Source organism: Ahaetulla prasina, chromosome 4, assembly GCF_028640845.1.
Source record: "Ahaetulla prasina isolate Xishuangbanna chromosome 4, ASM2864084v1, whole genome shotgun sequence".
Taxonomy (NCBI): Eukaryota; Metazoa; Chordata; class Lepidosauria; order Squamata; family Colubridae; genus Ahaetulla; species Ahaetulla prasina.
Window position 1 is genome coordinate 111561797 of NC_080542.1, and position 18060 is coordinate 111579856.

The following is an 18060-nucleotide window of genomic DNA, read 5'->3' on the forward strand; positions in this document are numbered from 1 at the left end:
AAATTTTACTTTTCATGGTTAAACCAGTTTCTGGTATAAAATGTTTTGTATTTTATATCAAAACCTAGAATAAGTTATTATTTTTAAGCAGCTATAATTTTTCACAGTGAGCTACTTGGCACTTAAAGTTTTGCATTAAAACTTTAAGGTTTATATATGTGTATTCTGCCTTGGCTGTCATTTACCGTGTTTCTGACAGGAATCTTCTTTGGTTCTGGGGGTACATCCTGTGGAACAAATTTTACTGGCTCCTTAATCTGCCTCCTTGATCGCTTAGTTCCATCTGGTAAAGTTTCCATGGCAATGTCTGCTTCCATGTCACTGCTACCTGCTTGGTCGCATTCTGAACATTGCCTGGAAAGACAACATATATAGAAATTCAAACTGAATTCAGCAGCTTCCAAAGCAAAAGCATACAGGCTGGGGAAAAAAGTTTCTTAAAAAGATTATGTTTAGAAAGCAAAAGAACCCCACATACAGATGAAAAAGGAACAGTGGAATATTTTTCACATGTACAGATTTTCGTGCATGTGAAAAAAACACATGGGCCAAATGTTTCACCCCATCCCCATCAGGCTTTCTTTCTTTGTATAGAGGATACGGATATATGATCTCTTTTTTCATTACTACAAGTTCTTACAAATAATATCTCCCATAATGAATTTGATCTCTTGGAGAAAGATGAGCTGAATCACTTTGCGTGTCTTTGGGGTGTCAATTAATCACTTCAAATTAAAGATGGCAAGAATCCCAAATGTAAAATACACATTTTTCAAAAGGAAGAAAGGAAGTTTACTATAAACCTAGAGTCCTGAAAGAAAGCTGAGAGATAACAATTAACAGAAAGTTAACATAAACATTTCTTGTGAATTTACATAACATAAATTACTTGGATGTTATTAATTGGAAGATATTTCTATTATAGTACAAATAGAGTTACAAAGCTAATAGGTTCTGACATTAAGATGGCTTCCCATACAAAATGTCTTTGTTTAGATGGAAACTTTATTTTAATGTACTATTTATTTATTTTTTTAAATGCAGAATCTTAGGAGAAATGATCATAACTCCAATAGTACATCTGTAATTTTCTTTTCTATATCAAGTGTTTTAAAAGCCCAAAGGACAAACCTAAAGCAGAAACATAAATGCAACCAATATTCATCACTTTTGTAATAGGTTAACTTCACATCAATTATCTTAAGGAATAAGATAAGGTAAAGTCTTTTCAAGTTAAATTCAATTTTTGGTGTTTTCATGAACATATTCATGCAGTTTTCTTGGCAGCAATACTAAAGTACTTTGCTATTTTCTTCTTTCAAGATGTTTTTCAACTTCCCAGTCTATCTCATTAGTATTCCCTAGCAATATTCCTTAGACAAGTTTAACTAAGTTTAGTTTTTGAACAGGTAAAGAAAGCTAGATTCCCAACATGGATCAGTGGATTTCAATATCAAGACCTGACTGGCAATGGAATGCAGGCTAAAAAATTATGTCACTTGAAATCCAAATTTATGTGAATTGCTGACTATATACTTCCCATGCATAAACTCCATAATTCTTCAAGCTGCAAAAGCATTCTATAAAAAAATCCATTAGAAAACCATTACCTTTCCAAAGTGAATGTTTTACAACAGATAATAAATGTGCCTTTCCAATAAAAGAAGTATTATTATCCAATAAGTATTATTATTGTACACTTTAATACAATTCCAGCAATAAAAAATAAAATAAATAAGAATTTATGTATTTTTTTTCCTTCTTTCTCACAGAAATATGTCCTTCCAAGAATAAATAAAAGATGTATGAAATAGAAACAGCATTGTAAGTAGCAGGGATATTGTTTTATAGAACTTCACATTTCTAATGCAGAACTTTCTATACTATTTCTTTTGATTTTGAAAAGAATTGACAAAGACACATTTAAAGATGAAACGGATGCAATCAATAAGTCTCAATTTCTCTGTTATAATCCCATCACACTGAATATACCTTAGTTAAATTAAAAGTGAAAGCCAAGCTTGTGATCACAAATGTAGCTGAAGCATGAAATTGTAGCAACTACTTAGATTTTTGGAAATCAAATCCTTCTACATCTTTGATTTTTTACCACTGGGATATTAGTTTATTTCTTCTTGATAGTATGGCTTTTAAAATATTTTTTTTCACTTAACTAAAAGGCAGAATAAAATCAGTGAATTACTATTCAATTTAATCTGGTCACTGAAAGTTAACTTCAATATTCATTATGACTGAACCAAAACATTAAAAAAAATTCTAGATGGCATACAATAGTTCCATATGTATACATTCAATTTTACAATATATTAGGAATAATTCAATATGGTATCTATCAGGTATCTATTTATTTATTATTTACTACTAATTTTATGTCAGTATCCACCTATCTCCCAATAAAGTAATATAGGATGGAGTCTTAAAAATTCAATCACAGCAAAAAATAGTACAATTAATGGAGTTAGTCTAACTGAGTATGATCTTCAAGTCAGTGGCTCTTATTTATAACCTCTGCATTGAAAGATGAATAACTTTAAAATGGAAGACACCTCTGGAACTTTATACAACTCTCTACCTCATTATTTCAGCCTATTTTTCAGGGTTTATTTCTGAAAGATTTTCTGTCACCCCACAAAATCTCTAAAGAAAGAAAAAGAGACAGAAATATATAATCATCCCTGCCACACGTGATGACAATACCACATCATTGAATGGCCTGCTTGAGTTTTCCATAATATCAGGAAACTGCATTGCAGACCCACCCTTCAAACATTGCCCTCTGCTAAAATATACCAAGAAGGTTGATACTGTATTGAGCCCAGATTTCTTCTGGAAACAGATTAGACAGAACATTAGAACAAAAGCCAGATTAATAGAAATTAGTATCAAAATACCATTAAACGTATGTGAATTTAAAAATTGTTTTTAAAAATTACAACTAAGGGTTGTAAAAATCTCAAAATGCCAGTTAGTGGTTGAATACTAAACTATGTTACTTTACTTTGTAAACTTACTATGTTTAAGACTAAACATAGTTATTTGTTTGCTTTGAACTTTCCTATAGTTTTTCAGTGACAGGTAACAGCAACACTAACGAAAGCAGTTGCTGAAAAATATGCATTATTAAATATTTAAAATGGAAGTTGTCATCATCACCAATAAAATAACTCTGTTTTTTGCTCAGTTTTCTGCATTGAAAGCTGTACTTGGTATGCTAGTCTTTGTGCTTCAAAATGTAAGTAGATCTATTACAAAATAATTTATTATGACTACCTTTATATATTTAATATTTTCCATCTGTAGTAAAAGTTAGAAATGGCAACTTTTGATAGGGGAATAGGGGCCAATCCTCAGGTAAGATATCCTTATCATGGACTCATACATATTGTATATATGTTTATAAATAGGAAATGAGATATGAGATGATTTTGTCTTCCCATATTTATATGAAAGTAAAGCAAATAAGTTATTTAAATTGTTTGTACTTGATTTGATGAAGGAAAAATATTTTTTTTATATATCTTTATTATTTTTATTTATTTTCTCTGTCCTTTTTTACTTTTTATATTCTACGTTTGTATTGTTTTTTATCAATATTCTTAGTTTGTATCACTTTTTATTTAGGTATCTGTAAACTTCAATAAACCTCATCATTAAAAGTTATAAAAATTAACTTCTATGAAAAGAAATCAGTGACTTGTTTACATTAGTTCAGCATAATTTTTTTTTTTAAAAAAAATCCCTCCTAAACCATAATAAAGTTTATAAAAGAAGGGACCTGTTTTGCAAAATTTCAAGCATCAGCACCGCTATGGGAACAAAAAGCATGTAAGAACATTTGAAAAACTCTCCAGTAAGATCTAAATTAAAAACTTTGCATGAAAAACCTTCAGATTCCTATATAGTAGGTGCATGATCTTATTTCTTAATCCCAAAGGAAATAGGAGGATATATTTATAATATTCTTACCAGTAACTGTTTTTAGTCTTCCTTGGCATTCTTGAAAGTGGAGGGTCCAGACATCCAAGGTGATAATGGAGTTTACAAGTATCACACAGCAAAAGGAGGTGCTGATCATGGTTCTTCTTGCAAATCCCACAACTTGGAAATGCAGGAAAAGGTTTCATTTGAGAAAATGCAAATACTTTGCTAAGCTGTCTCAAAATTAATATGGGATAGAATCCAGAGATCCTTATGCATATGCAGAAGATCTTAAGCAGATAATTAAAATATTCTTATTTACCAGGGCATTTTAAAGGTTAGTTACTATCTTGAAATTTTAAAAATATAAGACTAATTTCAAATCCAAGCTAACTTTGGACTGTTTTTAATTTTAGTCATATTGCCAGGAAATAAGTGAATCAATATAGATTCACTAAGACACATTTCTAAGAAAATAAGTCAATGAGTGAGTACATTAATAAATACATAATTTAGGAGGATAACTATATTAATAGCTATTAGCCATAAAAATTAACTATTTAGAGATTTAGTAGTTAAATCATTTTATTATAAAATGTTGAAAACAGCCAGAAGCAGATGGTGACTATTTTCTGAAAATATCAAGCAAACTACTGACAGACCCCAGTTTGTGGAGAGGAATCTATAAAACATGTATTATATTCCTAATACTTGTTCGTAAGTGTTGAATATCTATTCTTATATAGTTAAATATATATGTATAAAATAAACTATGTAAAGCTTAACTCATAGTGGCTTTTATATCATTTTATATCATCAGAAAGATTGCTTTCTTCCATTTCTCATCTTTAGTCTTTAGTCTTGAGCTTACCTAAGGAGTGCCACTTAAATACTAATTAGGGAACCAGATAATAAAATGAATTATATATGTGTAACAATAAATATCTAGGTTAATAATTATATATATTATGTAAAAGGAAGATTAGATATGAAGTCCACAGCAATTCTGTTCAGCTTTTTCTATGATAGTTTGTTCTGAAAATTTTAATAAAAATGAATTTGAATAACTCAGGTATAAAATACATTTGCTTTCAAAGTGGAGTCAATCAGTAGTTTATAGCCAAGCTTTAACTATAAATAAAAAAACAAAAACAAAGTTAAGTTAGATAGCAAATTGTAGCATCTAGAAATGGAAAGCAATGGAAGAAAAAAATATATTCAGTTGACTGAAATTGAAATTTGTTAAAAGCAATTTTGGCCATATCAGCCTAAAATGAATTAACCCAAGGCACTAATATTGTAATTCTTTTATTTTCTAAGTCCCTTAATCAATCAAGTTGTTAGGAAAGAAGTGAAGGGGGGAGAGAACAGGAAATATTTTTTTTTTCAACCTCAAATTTACGATTTTTCAATTATGCAGTTTGCTCTTCTAATGAGCACAAGAGAGTATTGCTGCTACTTGCCTATAAAGTACTGCTGGAAGGGTTGTAGTCTTATGAGTTCCACCTTCCTTTTTACTGGGCTTTCTCTCCTTGGGTGCTCGCAAAATTGCTGGTATATTTAGTTTCTGTGGGGTTTGAGGAAATATAGGAATATTGGTAAGACAAATATATAATGAACATATCCTTGTATTTCCCAGTCAGATGTTTGACTGGAAGAGATGTCTGAAAAACTGTCAAGTCACAAATGTGACCATGTTATATTTTCTGTCTCCAAATTTCTTCTGAGAATTGAAACTGCATTCACATATTTCTCAATGCAATAGAAAAAACAAGCCAGAGACATTAAAGCTCTGCCTTTTTAACTTTTCCTCCCTCTAACGGAGAAAGCTTTAAAAGAAATAGGCAAGGACAAGCTGGTTTAGAAGGTTAAAAGGAAAAAGAAAAAAGAAAAATCTACTACACTTCACAAAAGAATACTGAAGCAGTTTATTTTCCTCAGCATCTCTGCTACTGTGGTGCTCCATAGGTTAATTAGAAAAATTATCTTATTGGACCAAACTCTCCACAAAGCAGCAGAGATTCTCTTCGGGTTTCTACTAATCTGCAGTATGCTAGCTTCACAGACAGCAACCATCTATCAAAGTCATTTCTCAGGGGCCCTGAGGGGCTGCATCTGTTCAACCAACTGGAAAAAGGTGTCATGCAAGCTATGCAAATGAAACTACTACCTTTTATTATCATTATTAAATAATTGCACCAGGAAACACATTTGTAATTTTTATTTTATTTTTAAAGTGGCAAAATTTCTTATTAAGAAACTTATGCTTATGGTAATAGATTTCTAGTAAACCATATTAGAAGTAAATATACCAGCCAGCTTAGCAGATCTATATAAGCATTTAAGTGTACACTGTTAAATCCTTAGGCTATTTATAATACTATTCCTGGCCAGTGGTCTAATTTTCTTCAAGTCATCACTTTATTTTATAAAAAAAAAGATCATTAATAATGACCTGTATAAAAAAACCAAGATCTTTTCATGTTGAAAATCACACAACTGTATTTGTATCTATTTTCTTAAGAACTCTGTTAACTGATTCAATACTTTTAATTTTATGAATGCTAAAATGAGAAATACTGAACAGTAAGCCACAGAAATTAGTGTTTGTAAATGTAGCCAACTACACTGAAGTATACATTCTAACATTTAAAAATTAAAAAAAGTGAAAATGATAAGGAGAATAGATAGATAACCGGGAAAGAAGGTTCTTGCCTCTTTAAATGTTGCTAAATATACAATAAAATGAAATATTGAAACACTTGTTAAAGATATGTTTTAACACAGTTAATATAGAAATGATGGGGCGAGATAATCAGCTATTACTACTATAAAAAGCCACTGGTGTTTTAGAATACTGTTTCCTTAAAAATAAAAGGAATCTTTATATATATACATAATTTAAAAATATTGTTGGTGTAGTATATTCACAAAAAGCAGCTCTAGAAAACAATCTACTCAAACAAAAACTGCTTGTCTGGAAGCTTCAATTGCTATAAGTCAAAAACAAAAACAAAAGACAGCAAGAACGGTTAGATTAACTCATGCTTCAGGTTTAGCTTCATCACAAATGACAGGTCAATCAGTTATAGCAAATGAAAGAATTTTGCAAACAAGATAGCTAAAACAAAAACAAAATTAAAATACAGGTTCCTAGTAAGTACCTTGTGGAGCCGGAGATATATTTCAATCAGAAATCATTACCTCCAGGAGAAAGGCCAGGACTTTATCAAATATATCTTTCCACCCACCAAAAGTGACAATAAAAAACAGAAAAGCATATTCTTATGAATCATGTGATCTAAAAAACAATTAAAAGGAGGGAAAGAATGGAGAGACCAACCTGTCCAATAATTCTTCCTAGGAGAGCCCACATTCCTTGCCCTTCATTTCGCAGCTTTGAATTCATATTCTGAAGGTCTTCCAAAGATTCACATAACTGAAAAATAAAGTCACACAAAAAATGCAGAAATTATTTAACATCTCTTCTCCAGGAGGAGGCATTCTTTACTTACAGGATTTTTTCTACATAAATATTTAAATAATAAAATTGTTCTTTTATGTCAATGCAATTGAAAGCAGTAAAGTTAATCAACCATTCATAACTCCAGAAAGAAAACATGGGCATCCATCTGCTTAGTAAAAAAAGAACATAAATAATTTTATCTGACAATAAAATTATAATGGCAGTAAGAAACCTAACAACAGTTCCACTCTGTTATTTCCATCTGTAAAAAAACACCACGTGTTTCTATACTGGGAATGAAAACTTCAATACAATGAATCTGTACACTTGAGGTAAGAAAATATAAAATCACATTAAGTTTTCTAGGTTTAACTTGAAACAACATTTTCCACTCCTGACTATTCCTTATTTTTAGACAATTCTAACAAATAGGGACATATTCACAGAGTCTTGGGCATGTTAAAAGCCAGAATAAACAGTAATTTTTATCTATCATGGCTAAATTCTATATCTGAATATATATTTAAACAATCTTGTATTTAAACAATTACTTATTTAAATTTTATGTTACATGCCTTCAACACTATAGCAGAGGCGTGGAGATTATAATGCAAATGTAAGTTTCATAAACAGCTGAGTCACTACTGGTCCCTAGAAGCATGGGTAGCTGCTACCAACAAAGAGTCTGACAGACAGCACTGACTCTGTGGGTCCTGGACTCTACTGTAGTTTAGTAGTTACAAATAAGGAATAAAAATGCTCTTGAAATTACCTTGTGTTCTTTGACAGTACCTATCCCAATGACAGATCTCAGTTGCAGTCATTGAAAATAATCAATCTTCTTTTCAAAGAAGTTTATTATTAAATAATCCAAGAATCCAATATATGAGAAATGCTTTTCAATAAGTTACTGAGTTGTGAATGAAAACCACTGGAACACTGAGCTTAACTTCAGATTTTTATGTGTGGAGAGGGGAATATTCAATGATAGGTCAAAGTGCTGAATTTAATTTCTGCTGTTTTAAGAATTAATTACTTCACATAAATTTTACATGGCTTTAAGAATATTTCTTACTTTGTTGTATTCTACATGAAGTTTTTCTTGTTCATTCTCCAGCTTATCCTTAATTGTCTTCTGCTCTGCCATATTCTCCTGAATCTGGATCATGCGCATGTTCCTCTCTAAAATAAAAGTCAGCACTTTACTTATGTACGTTTATATGAAATAAGATACTGTAGTTAGAATCAAATAATTGAATCTCTCATATTGCATCCTTAAATCAAAGCAAAAGAATATAACTATGCTAATATGCAGTTTTTATTTAGTAAAGCATAAGACAATTCAATGACAATCTACTTATACTGAATGAACTTGATCTGACAGAAAAGCAGTGATAATATATATTTTATATACTTCCCAAAAGTAGAAATTTTTGGCACGTGTAAATTAGGGCTTTCACAAAACTGTGTGGGCTGCTGTATCTGAATCAATGAAGCTTCCAGATACTTTTCAAGGGCACCTCACGTTACAATAGTGAAAAGGAGATTACCACGGAATGGGCAAGTATATAATGTTCCAGGAATGAGTGCAACTCACATACACTCCATTTCAGAATGAGATTTTTCGTCTTAAACTCTTGGCGCTGCCTGTTTCTTCACCAGGGTTTTGTCTCCGCGTTATTACGCCTCGGCACTTTGGGCCATGGACCATCCGTCCCAGTCTCTTCGCCGCTACCCATTTGTTGCAGTACAACTCGCATCAGGTTTTGGGTGCACAGGACAGTTTGAAGCCAGCCAATCGGTGCAGGGGCTCGGGGGGGCTTTGGGAATAGAGCGGGGGCTGAAGTTCAGAGGGAGGCATTTCTTTCTTTCTCTTTTTCTTTCTTGCTCCTCTTTCTTTTTCTTTCTCCTCCACCTCACTCTTCTCTTCCAGTTCGGTGTCAGGGAGGCAGGATCAGGTATAGGTGTTGGAAATGAATTCAACCAACAACCATGGATCGATGAAAACAGATTTTATTAAAAGAAAATAATAAAAAATAATTTTGCAATATAGGATGATATCCTAACAGATCTCAACAAGGAGTTTGAGCCCGGAAATCATACCTAAAGTTTCAAAGGCATTACATTTTATAGTTCCCTATCCTGATGCCCCCCATGCCCCACCTCCTTTGGACTTATTGGACAGGCCCTCTGGGGTTTCAGCTAATCCAAGGAATACATTATTCCTCTTTTTGTTTTCTTTCTCTTCAGCACTTCCTAAATAGATCTCCCTACCTGTCCATTACACATCTGCATAGCATCTCTCAGTTTTAAGGAATATCTCTGTGCACCCTCAGCAGGCCCCTCTCCTATGCCAAAAAAACAAGATAATGCCCACGTCCTTCTCCAAGCATATGCACCATAGGCATGGAAATTTTTTTACACAAATCATATAATCTAACTACATTGTAAAACTCAGTTATATACCCTAATCTAAGATCTACATTCCCCTACAACTGACAGATTCCTTCCTTTTGTTTTCCTAGTTGGCCACTAATTGGTCCCCTATTAACCCCACAAAAGGTGTATGGATTGTTAGTTACCTCCTAAGGAAACGGGATGGCATTTAAGGAAGAAAAAGGATTTATGAAGGATTTAGATCTTAATGCAGGAAGGATACAATTGATTTCATACATGTTTTACATAGATACATGTGTTATAAATGCTTAACAAATAAATGCTTAAAAGAAAAATACTCTTATAGCAGCATAACATATATTATACAATAGAATAACAAGTTTATTACTATTTCCTTCATTATTATTTTATTTTTGAATTCTCTCAGTTCCTACAAAGGGAAACTTCCACACCTCCTCTTCTGCCTCCTAACAAGTGCCTAAGGCTGTTTAGCCTTGTCCTAGTAAACTCCTTCCCTTTTCTGGGAATTTTCTTCTACAGCCCCCCTCCCTCCCTCCCCCCCCGTCTTTTGTGACTGGATCCCTCCCCCACATTGGTCTCAGCTGCTTCGGGAGGCTCTGAACTGACAGTTTCTTGCTCTGAACTGCAGTCCCTGTTCTACTCCTAAAGCCCCCTGAGCCCCTGCACCAATTGGCTGGCTTCAAACTGTCCTGTGCACCCAAAAGCACAATGCAAACTATACTGAGGCGAATGGGCCACAGTGAAGGGACTGGGTCAGAGGGCTATGGCCCAAAGGGCCGAGACATAATAATGTGGAGGCGAAATTCTGCTGGAGAAACAGGCAGTGCCAAGAGTTTGAGGTGAAAAGTCCTAGACCCCTCTATCTTATAGAGCTCAGTTTTAACCTATTGTCCAAACCTCAATAGTCCAGCACCAACAAAGGATACTCGTGGCATTGCTTAACACACTATGGGCAAAGATGTACAACTGAGTATCATCAGTATACTCATCAGACAATGATCTACTCAGCAGTTTCACGTAGATGTCAAACAGAAGTGGAGAAGAAGCTGATGGATGGATCTCTCATTCCCAATCAATACTGAATGAAAATGGCCGCAGAGGAAGGAAGTAAACCAGGATAATACGGCAACCCTCACTCCCAATCTCTAGTTGTTTCAGAAGTGTCCCTCCTGGTTGGTGCTGGCCGCCCAGGATGTGACACGAGGCTGGCTCCAGGGGCTTACAAATTCTTCTTTGTTAGAGGGGGTCTTTCTGGCCGCCTTGAAAGAGGCGGTGGTGAGGCCTCTCCTCAAGAGGCCTTCCCTGGACCCAGCTGTGTTAGGTAATTATCGTCCGGTCTCCAACCTTTGCTTCGCGGCGAAGGTTGTAGAGAGTGTGGTGGCATGTCAGCTGCCCCGGTACCTGGAGAAAACCGTCTATCTAGACCCGTTCCAGTCCGGCTTCCAGCCCGGTTACAGCACTGAGACGGCTTTGGTCACGTTGGTGGATGATCTCTGGAGGGCCAGGGACAGGGGTTATTCCTCTGCCTTGGTCCTATTAGACCTCTCAGCGGCTTTTGATACCATCGACCATGGTATCCTGCTGCACCGGTTGGAGGGATTGGGAGTGGGAGGCACCGTTTATCGGTGGTTCTCCTCCTATCTCTCCGATCGGTCGCAGACGGTGTTGACAGGGGGGCAGAGGTCGGCCCCGAGACGCCTCACTTGTGGGATGCCTCAGGGGTCGATTCTCTCGCTCCTCTTGTTCAACATCTATATGAAGCCGCTGGGTGAGATCATCAGTGGTTTCGGTGTGAGGTACCAACTGTACGCTGACGACACTCAGCTGTACTTTTCCACACCGGACCACCCCAATGAAGCTATCGAGGTGTTGTCCCGGTGTCTGGAGGCCGTACAGGTCTGGATGGGGAGAAACAGGCTCAAGCTCAATCCCTCCAAGATGGAGTGGCTGTGGATGCCGGCATCCCGGTACAGTCAGCTGCAGCCGCGGCTGACTGTTGGGGGCGAGTCATTGGCCCCAATGGAGAGGGTGCGCAATCTGGGCGTTCTCCTGGATGGACGGCTGTCTTTTGAAGACCATTTGACAGCCGTCTCCAGGAGAGCCTTCCACCAGGTTTGCCTGGTGCGCCAGTTGCGCCCCTTTCTAGACCGGGATGCCTTGTGCACGGTCACTCATGCTCTCGTGACATCTCGCCTGGACTACTGCAATGCTCTCTACATGGGGCTCCCCTTGAGGAGCACCCGGAGACTCCAGGTAGTTCAGAATGCAGCTGCACGGGTGATAGAGGGAGCCCCTCGTGGCTCCCATGTAACACCTCTCCTGCGCAGACTGCACTGGCTGCCTGTGGTTTTCCGGGTGCACTTCAAGGTTTTGGTAATGATCTTCAAAGCGCTCCATGGCATAGGGCCGGGTTACTTACGGGACCGTCTGCTGCCACCGAATGCCTCCCACCGACCCGTGCGCTCTCACAGAGAGGGACTCCTCAGGGTGCCGTCGGCTAGGCAATGCCGACTGGCGACACCCAGGGGAAGGGCCTTTTCTGTGGGGGCTCTCACCCTCTGGAACGAGCTTCCCCCAGGACTTCGTCAACTTCCTGACCTTCGGACCTTCCGCCGCGAGCTTAAGACACATTTATTCATTTGCGCAGGACTGGACTAGGGTTTTAAATTTTTAAATGATTAAATTTTAGCTTGGGTTTTAAATTGGGTTTTATTATTTATATCTTATTTTAAATATTTGGCCTTTATAATAAGTTTTTTAGTTGAATGTTTTTATTCTGTACATTTGCGTGTTTTATATGGCTGTACACGCCCTGAGTCCTTAGGGAGATAGGCGGTATAAATGTAAACAAAAAAAAAAAAAAAAAAAAATTACGAATAAATAAATAAATAAATAAATAAATAAATAAGGGTAGTCAATGGTATTCAATAGTCAATGGTATCAAAACCCTTCTTCAAGGGATAAACTTTTCTATCCTTTATTGATAAGTAAACCTTAACATATTATTTTTACTTCATTTTTAGTGGATAGCATATTTTGAGAAACTTAAAATCATGGATCTGAACCAGTGGTGGGTTTTAAAAATTTTCACTACTGGTTTGATGGGCATAGCTGAGGGGCATGTGATTGAGTGGGCGTAGTCAACTTGATGTCACACACACCCACTCAGTCACATGACACACACGCCCAGCTAGCCTTGCCCACAGGAAAAGGTAGGAAAATTTTTGGAATATCCACCTATCTACCCCCACCCTCCCTTTGCCAGTCACCCCCATTTCCCCTCCTTTAGCAGTCCTGGCCCTAGCTCCGCTTCCTCCACCACCACTGCCTTTGTTCAGACTGCTTACCTTCCGTGGCGGCTGGTCCAGAGTCTGGAAGGCAAGCTGACTGGAGTTTTGGCAATCCCCAGCCAGCCGCCGCTGCTGGAAAGCGACTGGAAAGAAGCCTCTTTGAGAGCTGCTTTATGGTTACAGCAGCTGGCCGCAGGCTGCCAAAAAGTACCGGAGGGCGCAGAAAAAGCTGCTGCCATCACCGCCATGTTCCAAGGCAATGGATGTGCACACATGAAGAACATGGTGGCAATGAACATGGCGGATGGGGCGAGCGACCGGGGACCAGGGGATCAGTTCGGGGGCGTGGCCATCTGGCCATTGCTACTGATTTGGCGACCTTGGCCAAATTTCTGCCAACAGTTCACGTGAAGCAGTGCTGAATACCACCTCTGATCTGAACTAAACTAAGGCCTCCTAAAGCCCACTTTCATAGCAGATTGATATTACTCAACTATCTATTAAACAATGGGGTAATCATCTAGAGTGATAAAAGCTGCTCCTGAGTGCAACATAACTGCACTGGAGGGTAGGAAAGGGGAAGGGAAGATAAACCTTGAAAGGTCTCAGTCCCTCTAATCACAAAGAAAATAAAATTCAATTTGAAGCATATTAGGAAGGAGAAAGTGAAGAGAAAAGATATTTTTTTCCAATCAAAGTTAAGTTTTTTTCTTGGTTGCTTGAGAGAGACAGGAGTCGTATATAATCTAACATTTTCTGAAAGCAAAATTAAACTAAGTGAATTGCAACAGAAGACATTACTTATCAGTCCTGCCATTGCAATCTGCTTTACCTCTAATCAAGAAAATATAGCTTCAAAAATTGAATTTGAGTATTTCAGACTTACCAAGATAATAATTCACAAAATCAGCAGTCAATGCTGGTTGTTTATGCTTTCGTCTTCCATCCACACTGGAACTGGTATCTGAAGTATCAACAGGAAAGATGTCTGTACTAATGCCCATTAATTCAGCTTTACGCATGAGCTTACGTATTGCTGAAGCGCTGCTAGTGAGTGGCCGTGGCAGTTTTTCTCTTGGAACCCATGCTTGTGGTCTTGTGGTGCGTGCTAATTCTGCTTTGGCACGGTACTGCTGAAGTCTGGCATTAATTCGAGCCTATGTCACAAAATCAAACATTGTAGCGTACAAAATCAAGGGAAAAAAAAAAAGAAAATTAATCTTATTTTAAAAACTATATATTTATATTGTAGCAAAGACAAATTGTGCTTAATACACGCTAAATGAATTATCAAGAGAGTCTATTATGGACTCTACTCTGTATACAGTGATCCTGTATTATTCAAGAGCATGTTATCCTATTGTGCAATCCAGAAACTTAAAAAGTCTGATAATGGAATCTATTTTCTTCATAATCTGTTTGTCTTCTAAAGCAATTTGGAATTTTCCAACTCATAGCACACAAGAAGAGCTCTGCTAGTCAATTTGATCCATAAAGGAAATTCACCAGCAGAACATGAAAGTATTGATTTTCTTCTATGTGTTTTACTCAGCAACCACCTTTCAGGGGAATATTGCTTCTGATTATGAAAATAAAATATAATCACCAGGATCAGTTGCCATAGACAAATCTTCCAATTTCTTAAGTTATTTTTATCGCATCCAAATTGATAGCATAATTAAATCTTGTGGCCATGCATTAAGCTAATCAAGCTAACCATTACATATAGGCCTTGACTTAAGACCATAATTTTTATCAAACAATTTGTTGTTAAGAAGTTTATTCATTAAGCAAGATATCCCATCACTGCAACTTGCGACCTTTCCTGCTATCTTCCCCACTGACTTTATGAGAAGCCAACTGAGAAGGTCATAAATAGTGATCATATGATACTGGAATGCTTCAGCTGTTATAATGTTAGGTCCGTTGCCAAAGACCTTGATTTTGATCATGTGACCATAGAGAAACTGTGGCAGGCAAAAATGCAAATCATAAGTCAACATTTTTCAGTGTTGTAACTTCAAACGGCTGCTTAACAAATGGTCATAAGTCAAGAACTATCTGTATAACCACAAGATGTGTCTCTCATCAATCATAACCAGGTTAGATATTATCAGCATATATGCAAAATGAGAGTGCATATGCCAACGTAAATCACTTATTTATCTGAATTATAATTCTCATTTTTATCAATTTCTGCAAAAAGGAAAGTCATTTCTTGGGATTTCTTTGCTATTTCATCTTTTAAACATAATCTTAAATGCTATGTTTTCATTAGTTAATTTGGTCATAGCCATTATCTCAACTTCTCCATTATCTCAACTTTAATAGAATAAAGATGTGGATTCATGGAAACTGAAATAGCTGAGAAACAAGATGTTAATTTAAGTCAACAAAAATGTTACACTATTTGCAAACAGGTAAACAAAATATAGAATAGAATTGAATAGAATTTTTTTTTTTTATTGGCCAAGTATGATTGGACACACAAGGAATTTGTCTTGGTGCATATGCTCTCAGTGTACATAAAAGAAAAGATACGTTCATCAAGGTACAACATTTACAACACAATTGATGATCAATATATCAATATAAATCATAAGGATTGCCAGCAACAAGTTATAGTCATACAGTCATAAGTGGAAAGAGATTGGCGATGGGAACTATGAAACGATTAATAGTAGTGCAGATTCAGTAAATAGTCTGACAGTGTTGAGGGAATTATTTGTTTAGCAGAGTGATGGCCTTCGGGAAAAAACTGTTCTTGTGTCTAGTTGTTCTGGTGTGCAGTGCTCTATAGCGTCGTTTTGAGGGTAGGAGTTGAAACAGTTTATGTCCAGGATGCGAGGGATCTGCAAATATTTTCACGGCCCTCTTCTTGATTCGTGCAGTATACAGGTCCTCAATGGAAGGCAAGTTGGTAGCAATTATTTTTCTGCAGTTCTAATTATCCTCTGAAGTCTGTGTTTTTCTTGTTGGGTTGCAGAACCGAACCAGACAGTTATAGAGGTGCAAATGACAGACTCAATAATTCCTCTGTAGAATTGGATCAGCAGCTCCTTGGGCAGTTTGAGCTTACTGAGTTGGCGCAGAAAGAACATTCTTTGTTGTCCTTTTTAATGATGTTTTGATGTTAGCTGTCCATTTGAGATCTTGCGATATGATAGAACCCAGAAATTTGAAGGTTTCTACTGTTGATACTGTGTTGTCAAGTATTGTGGGAGGTGGAAGTATGGAAGGGTTTTTCCTAAAAACTACCACCATTTCTACGGTTTTGAGTGTGTTCAGTTCCAGATTGTTTTGGTTGCACCACAAGGCTAGTCGTTTGACCTCTCGCCTATATGCGGATTCGTCATTGTCTCGAATGAGACCAATCACTGTTGTGTCATCTGCGAACTACAGTAGCTTAACAAAAGGATCATTGGAGATGCAGTCATTGGTATACAGAGAGAAGAGAAGTGGGAGAGCACACAGCCTTGGGGGCCCTGTGCTAATTGTACAGGTATTTGATGTGATCTTGCTTAGCTTCACCTGCTGCTTCCTGTTTGTTAGGAAGCTTGTGATCCACTTACAAGTCTGTTCCGGTACCTGTAGCTGGTTTAGCTTAGTTAGAAGAATGTCTGGAATGATGGTATTGAATGCTGAACTAAAGTCTACAAAAAGGACCCTTGCATAGGTCTTTGGAGACTCAAGATGTTGTAGGATGTAGTGCAGAGCCATATTAACAGCATCATCTGTTGATCTATTTGCTCGGTATGCAAATTGCAAGGGTCTAACAGCGGATCCGTGATGGTTTTCAGGTAGGAAAGCACTAGCCTTTCAAAGGTTTTCATGACTACAGATGTTAGAGCAACTGGTCTGTAGTCATTCAGTTCCTTGATGGTGGGCTTCTTGGCACTGGGATGATGGTAGGCGTTTGAAGCAAGAAGGAACATAACACATCTCTAGTGATTTATTGAAAATATGGGTGAAGATGGGGGCCAATTGGTCAGCACAGACTTTTAAGCAAGAAGGAGTTATCTTGTCTGGGCCTGGAGCTTTTCCTGGCTTTTGTCTGTGAAATAGGTCCTGCACTTCCTTTTCTGTGATCACTAGGGGTTGTGAACCCAATGAAATGGGGTCAGTTGTAGGAGGCTTGGCTGTTGTTGGTGTGTCTGAGATGGGGTTGTGGAGATAGGTGGCTGTAGTTTCCTTTCAAACCTGCAGTAAAACTCATTCAGGTCATCTGCCAGTTGTTGATTACCTTCAGCCTGGGAAGGAGGTTTGCCATAGCCGGTGATATTTTTAAGAGTTTTCCACATGTTTGCTGGTTCATTTGCTGAAAACTGATTCTTTAGCTTTTCAGAGTAGCTTCTTTTTGCTGCTCTTATCTCCTTGTTAGTGCATTTCTGGCCTGATTGTACAGCATTTTATCACCTTTTCTGTAGGCTTCCTCTTTGGAATGTCGTAGCTGCTTAAGTTTAGGTGTAAACCAAGGTTTGTTGTTACTGTGTATTCGCAAGTTCCTTGTAGGTACACATAGGTCTTCACAGAAGCTGACATATGATGTTACAGTATCTGTGAGTTCATCCAGGTCTGCAGAGGTATCTTTAAAAATATTCCAATCAGTGCAGTCAAAACATGCCTGTAGCTTTAATTCTGATTCCTCCGTCCAGGTTTTCACTGATTTAATTATTGGTTTTATGGCTTTAAGTCTTTGCCTGTAAGCAGGTACAAGGTGAATCATGCAATGATCAGAGTGTCCTACAGCTGCACGTGGTAAAGACCGATAGGCATCTTTTAGTGTTGTGTAGCAGTGGTCTAGAGTATTCTTGCCTCTGGTGGGACAATTGACATGCTGAAAGTATTTTGGTAGTTCTTTCCTTAAGTTTGCCTTGTTTAGATATTTGAGAATCAGTGTTTCCAGAAATGCTTGCTTCATTTAATTTTTGTTATACCATTCTTATT

General features: G+C 36.9%; 1 protein-coding gene across 6 annotated transcripts in view; it reads right to left on the bottom strand.

The window, feature by feature from the left end:
* PHF14 (PHD finger protein 14) overlaps positions 1-18060 on the bottom strand; it is a 181268-nt gene that overhangs the window by 103817 nt on the left and 59391 nt on the right. For all 6 annotated transcript variants that reach the window (XM_058180685.1, XM_058180691.1, XM_058180688.1 and 3 more), the window contains exons 9-14: positions 14000-14270; positions 8481-8587; positions 7283-7378; positions 5403-5506; positions 3988-4119; positions 186-354 (exon numbers count right to left, since the gene is read on the bottom strand). In XM_058180685.1, coding sequence (XP_058036668.1) covers positions 186-354; positions 3988-4119; positions 5403-5506; positions 7283-7378; positions 8481-8587; positions 14000-14270 — 879 coding nt within the window. The remainder of the gene's footprint in view (positions 1-185; positions 355-3987; positions 4120-5402; positions 5507-7282; positions 7379-8480; positions 8588-13999; positions 14271-18060) is intronic.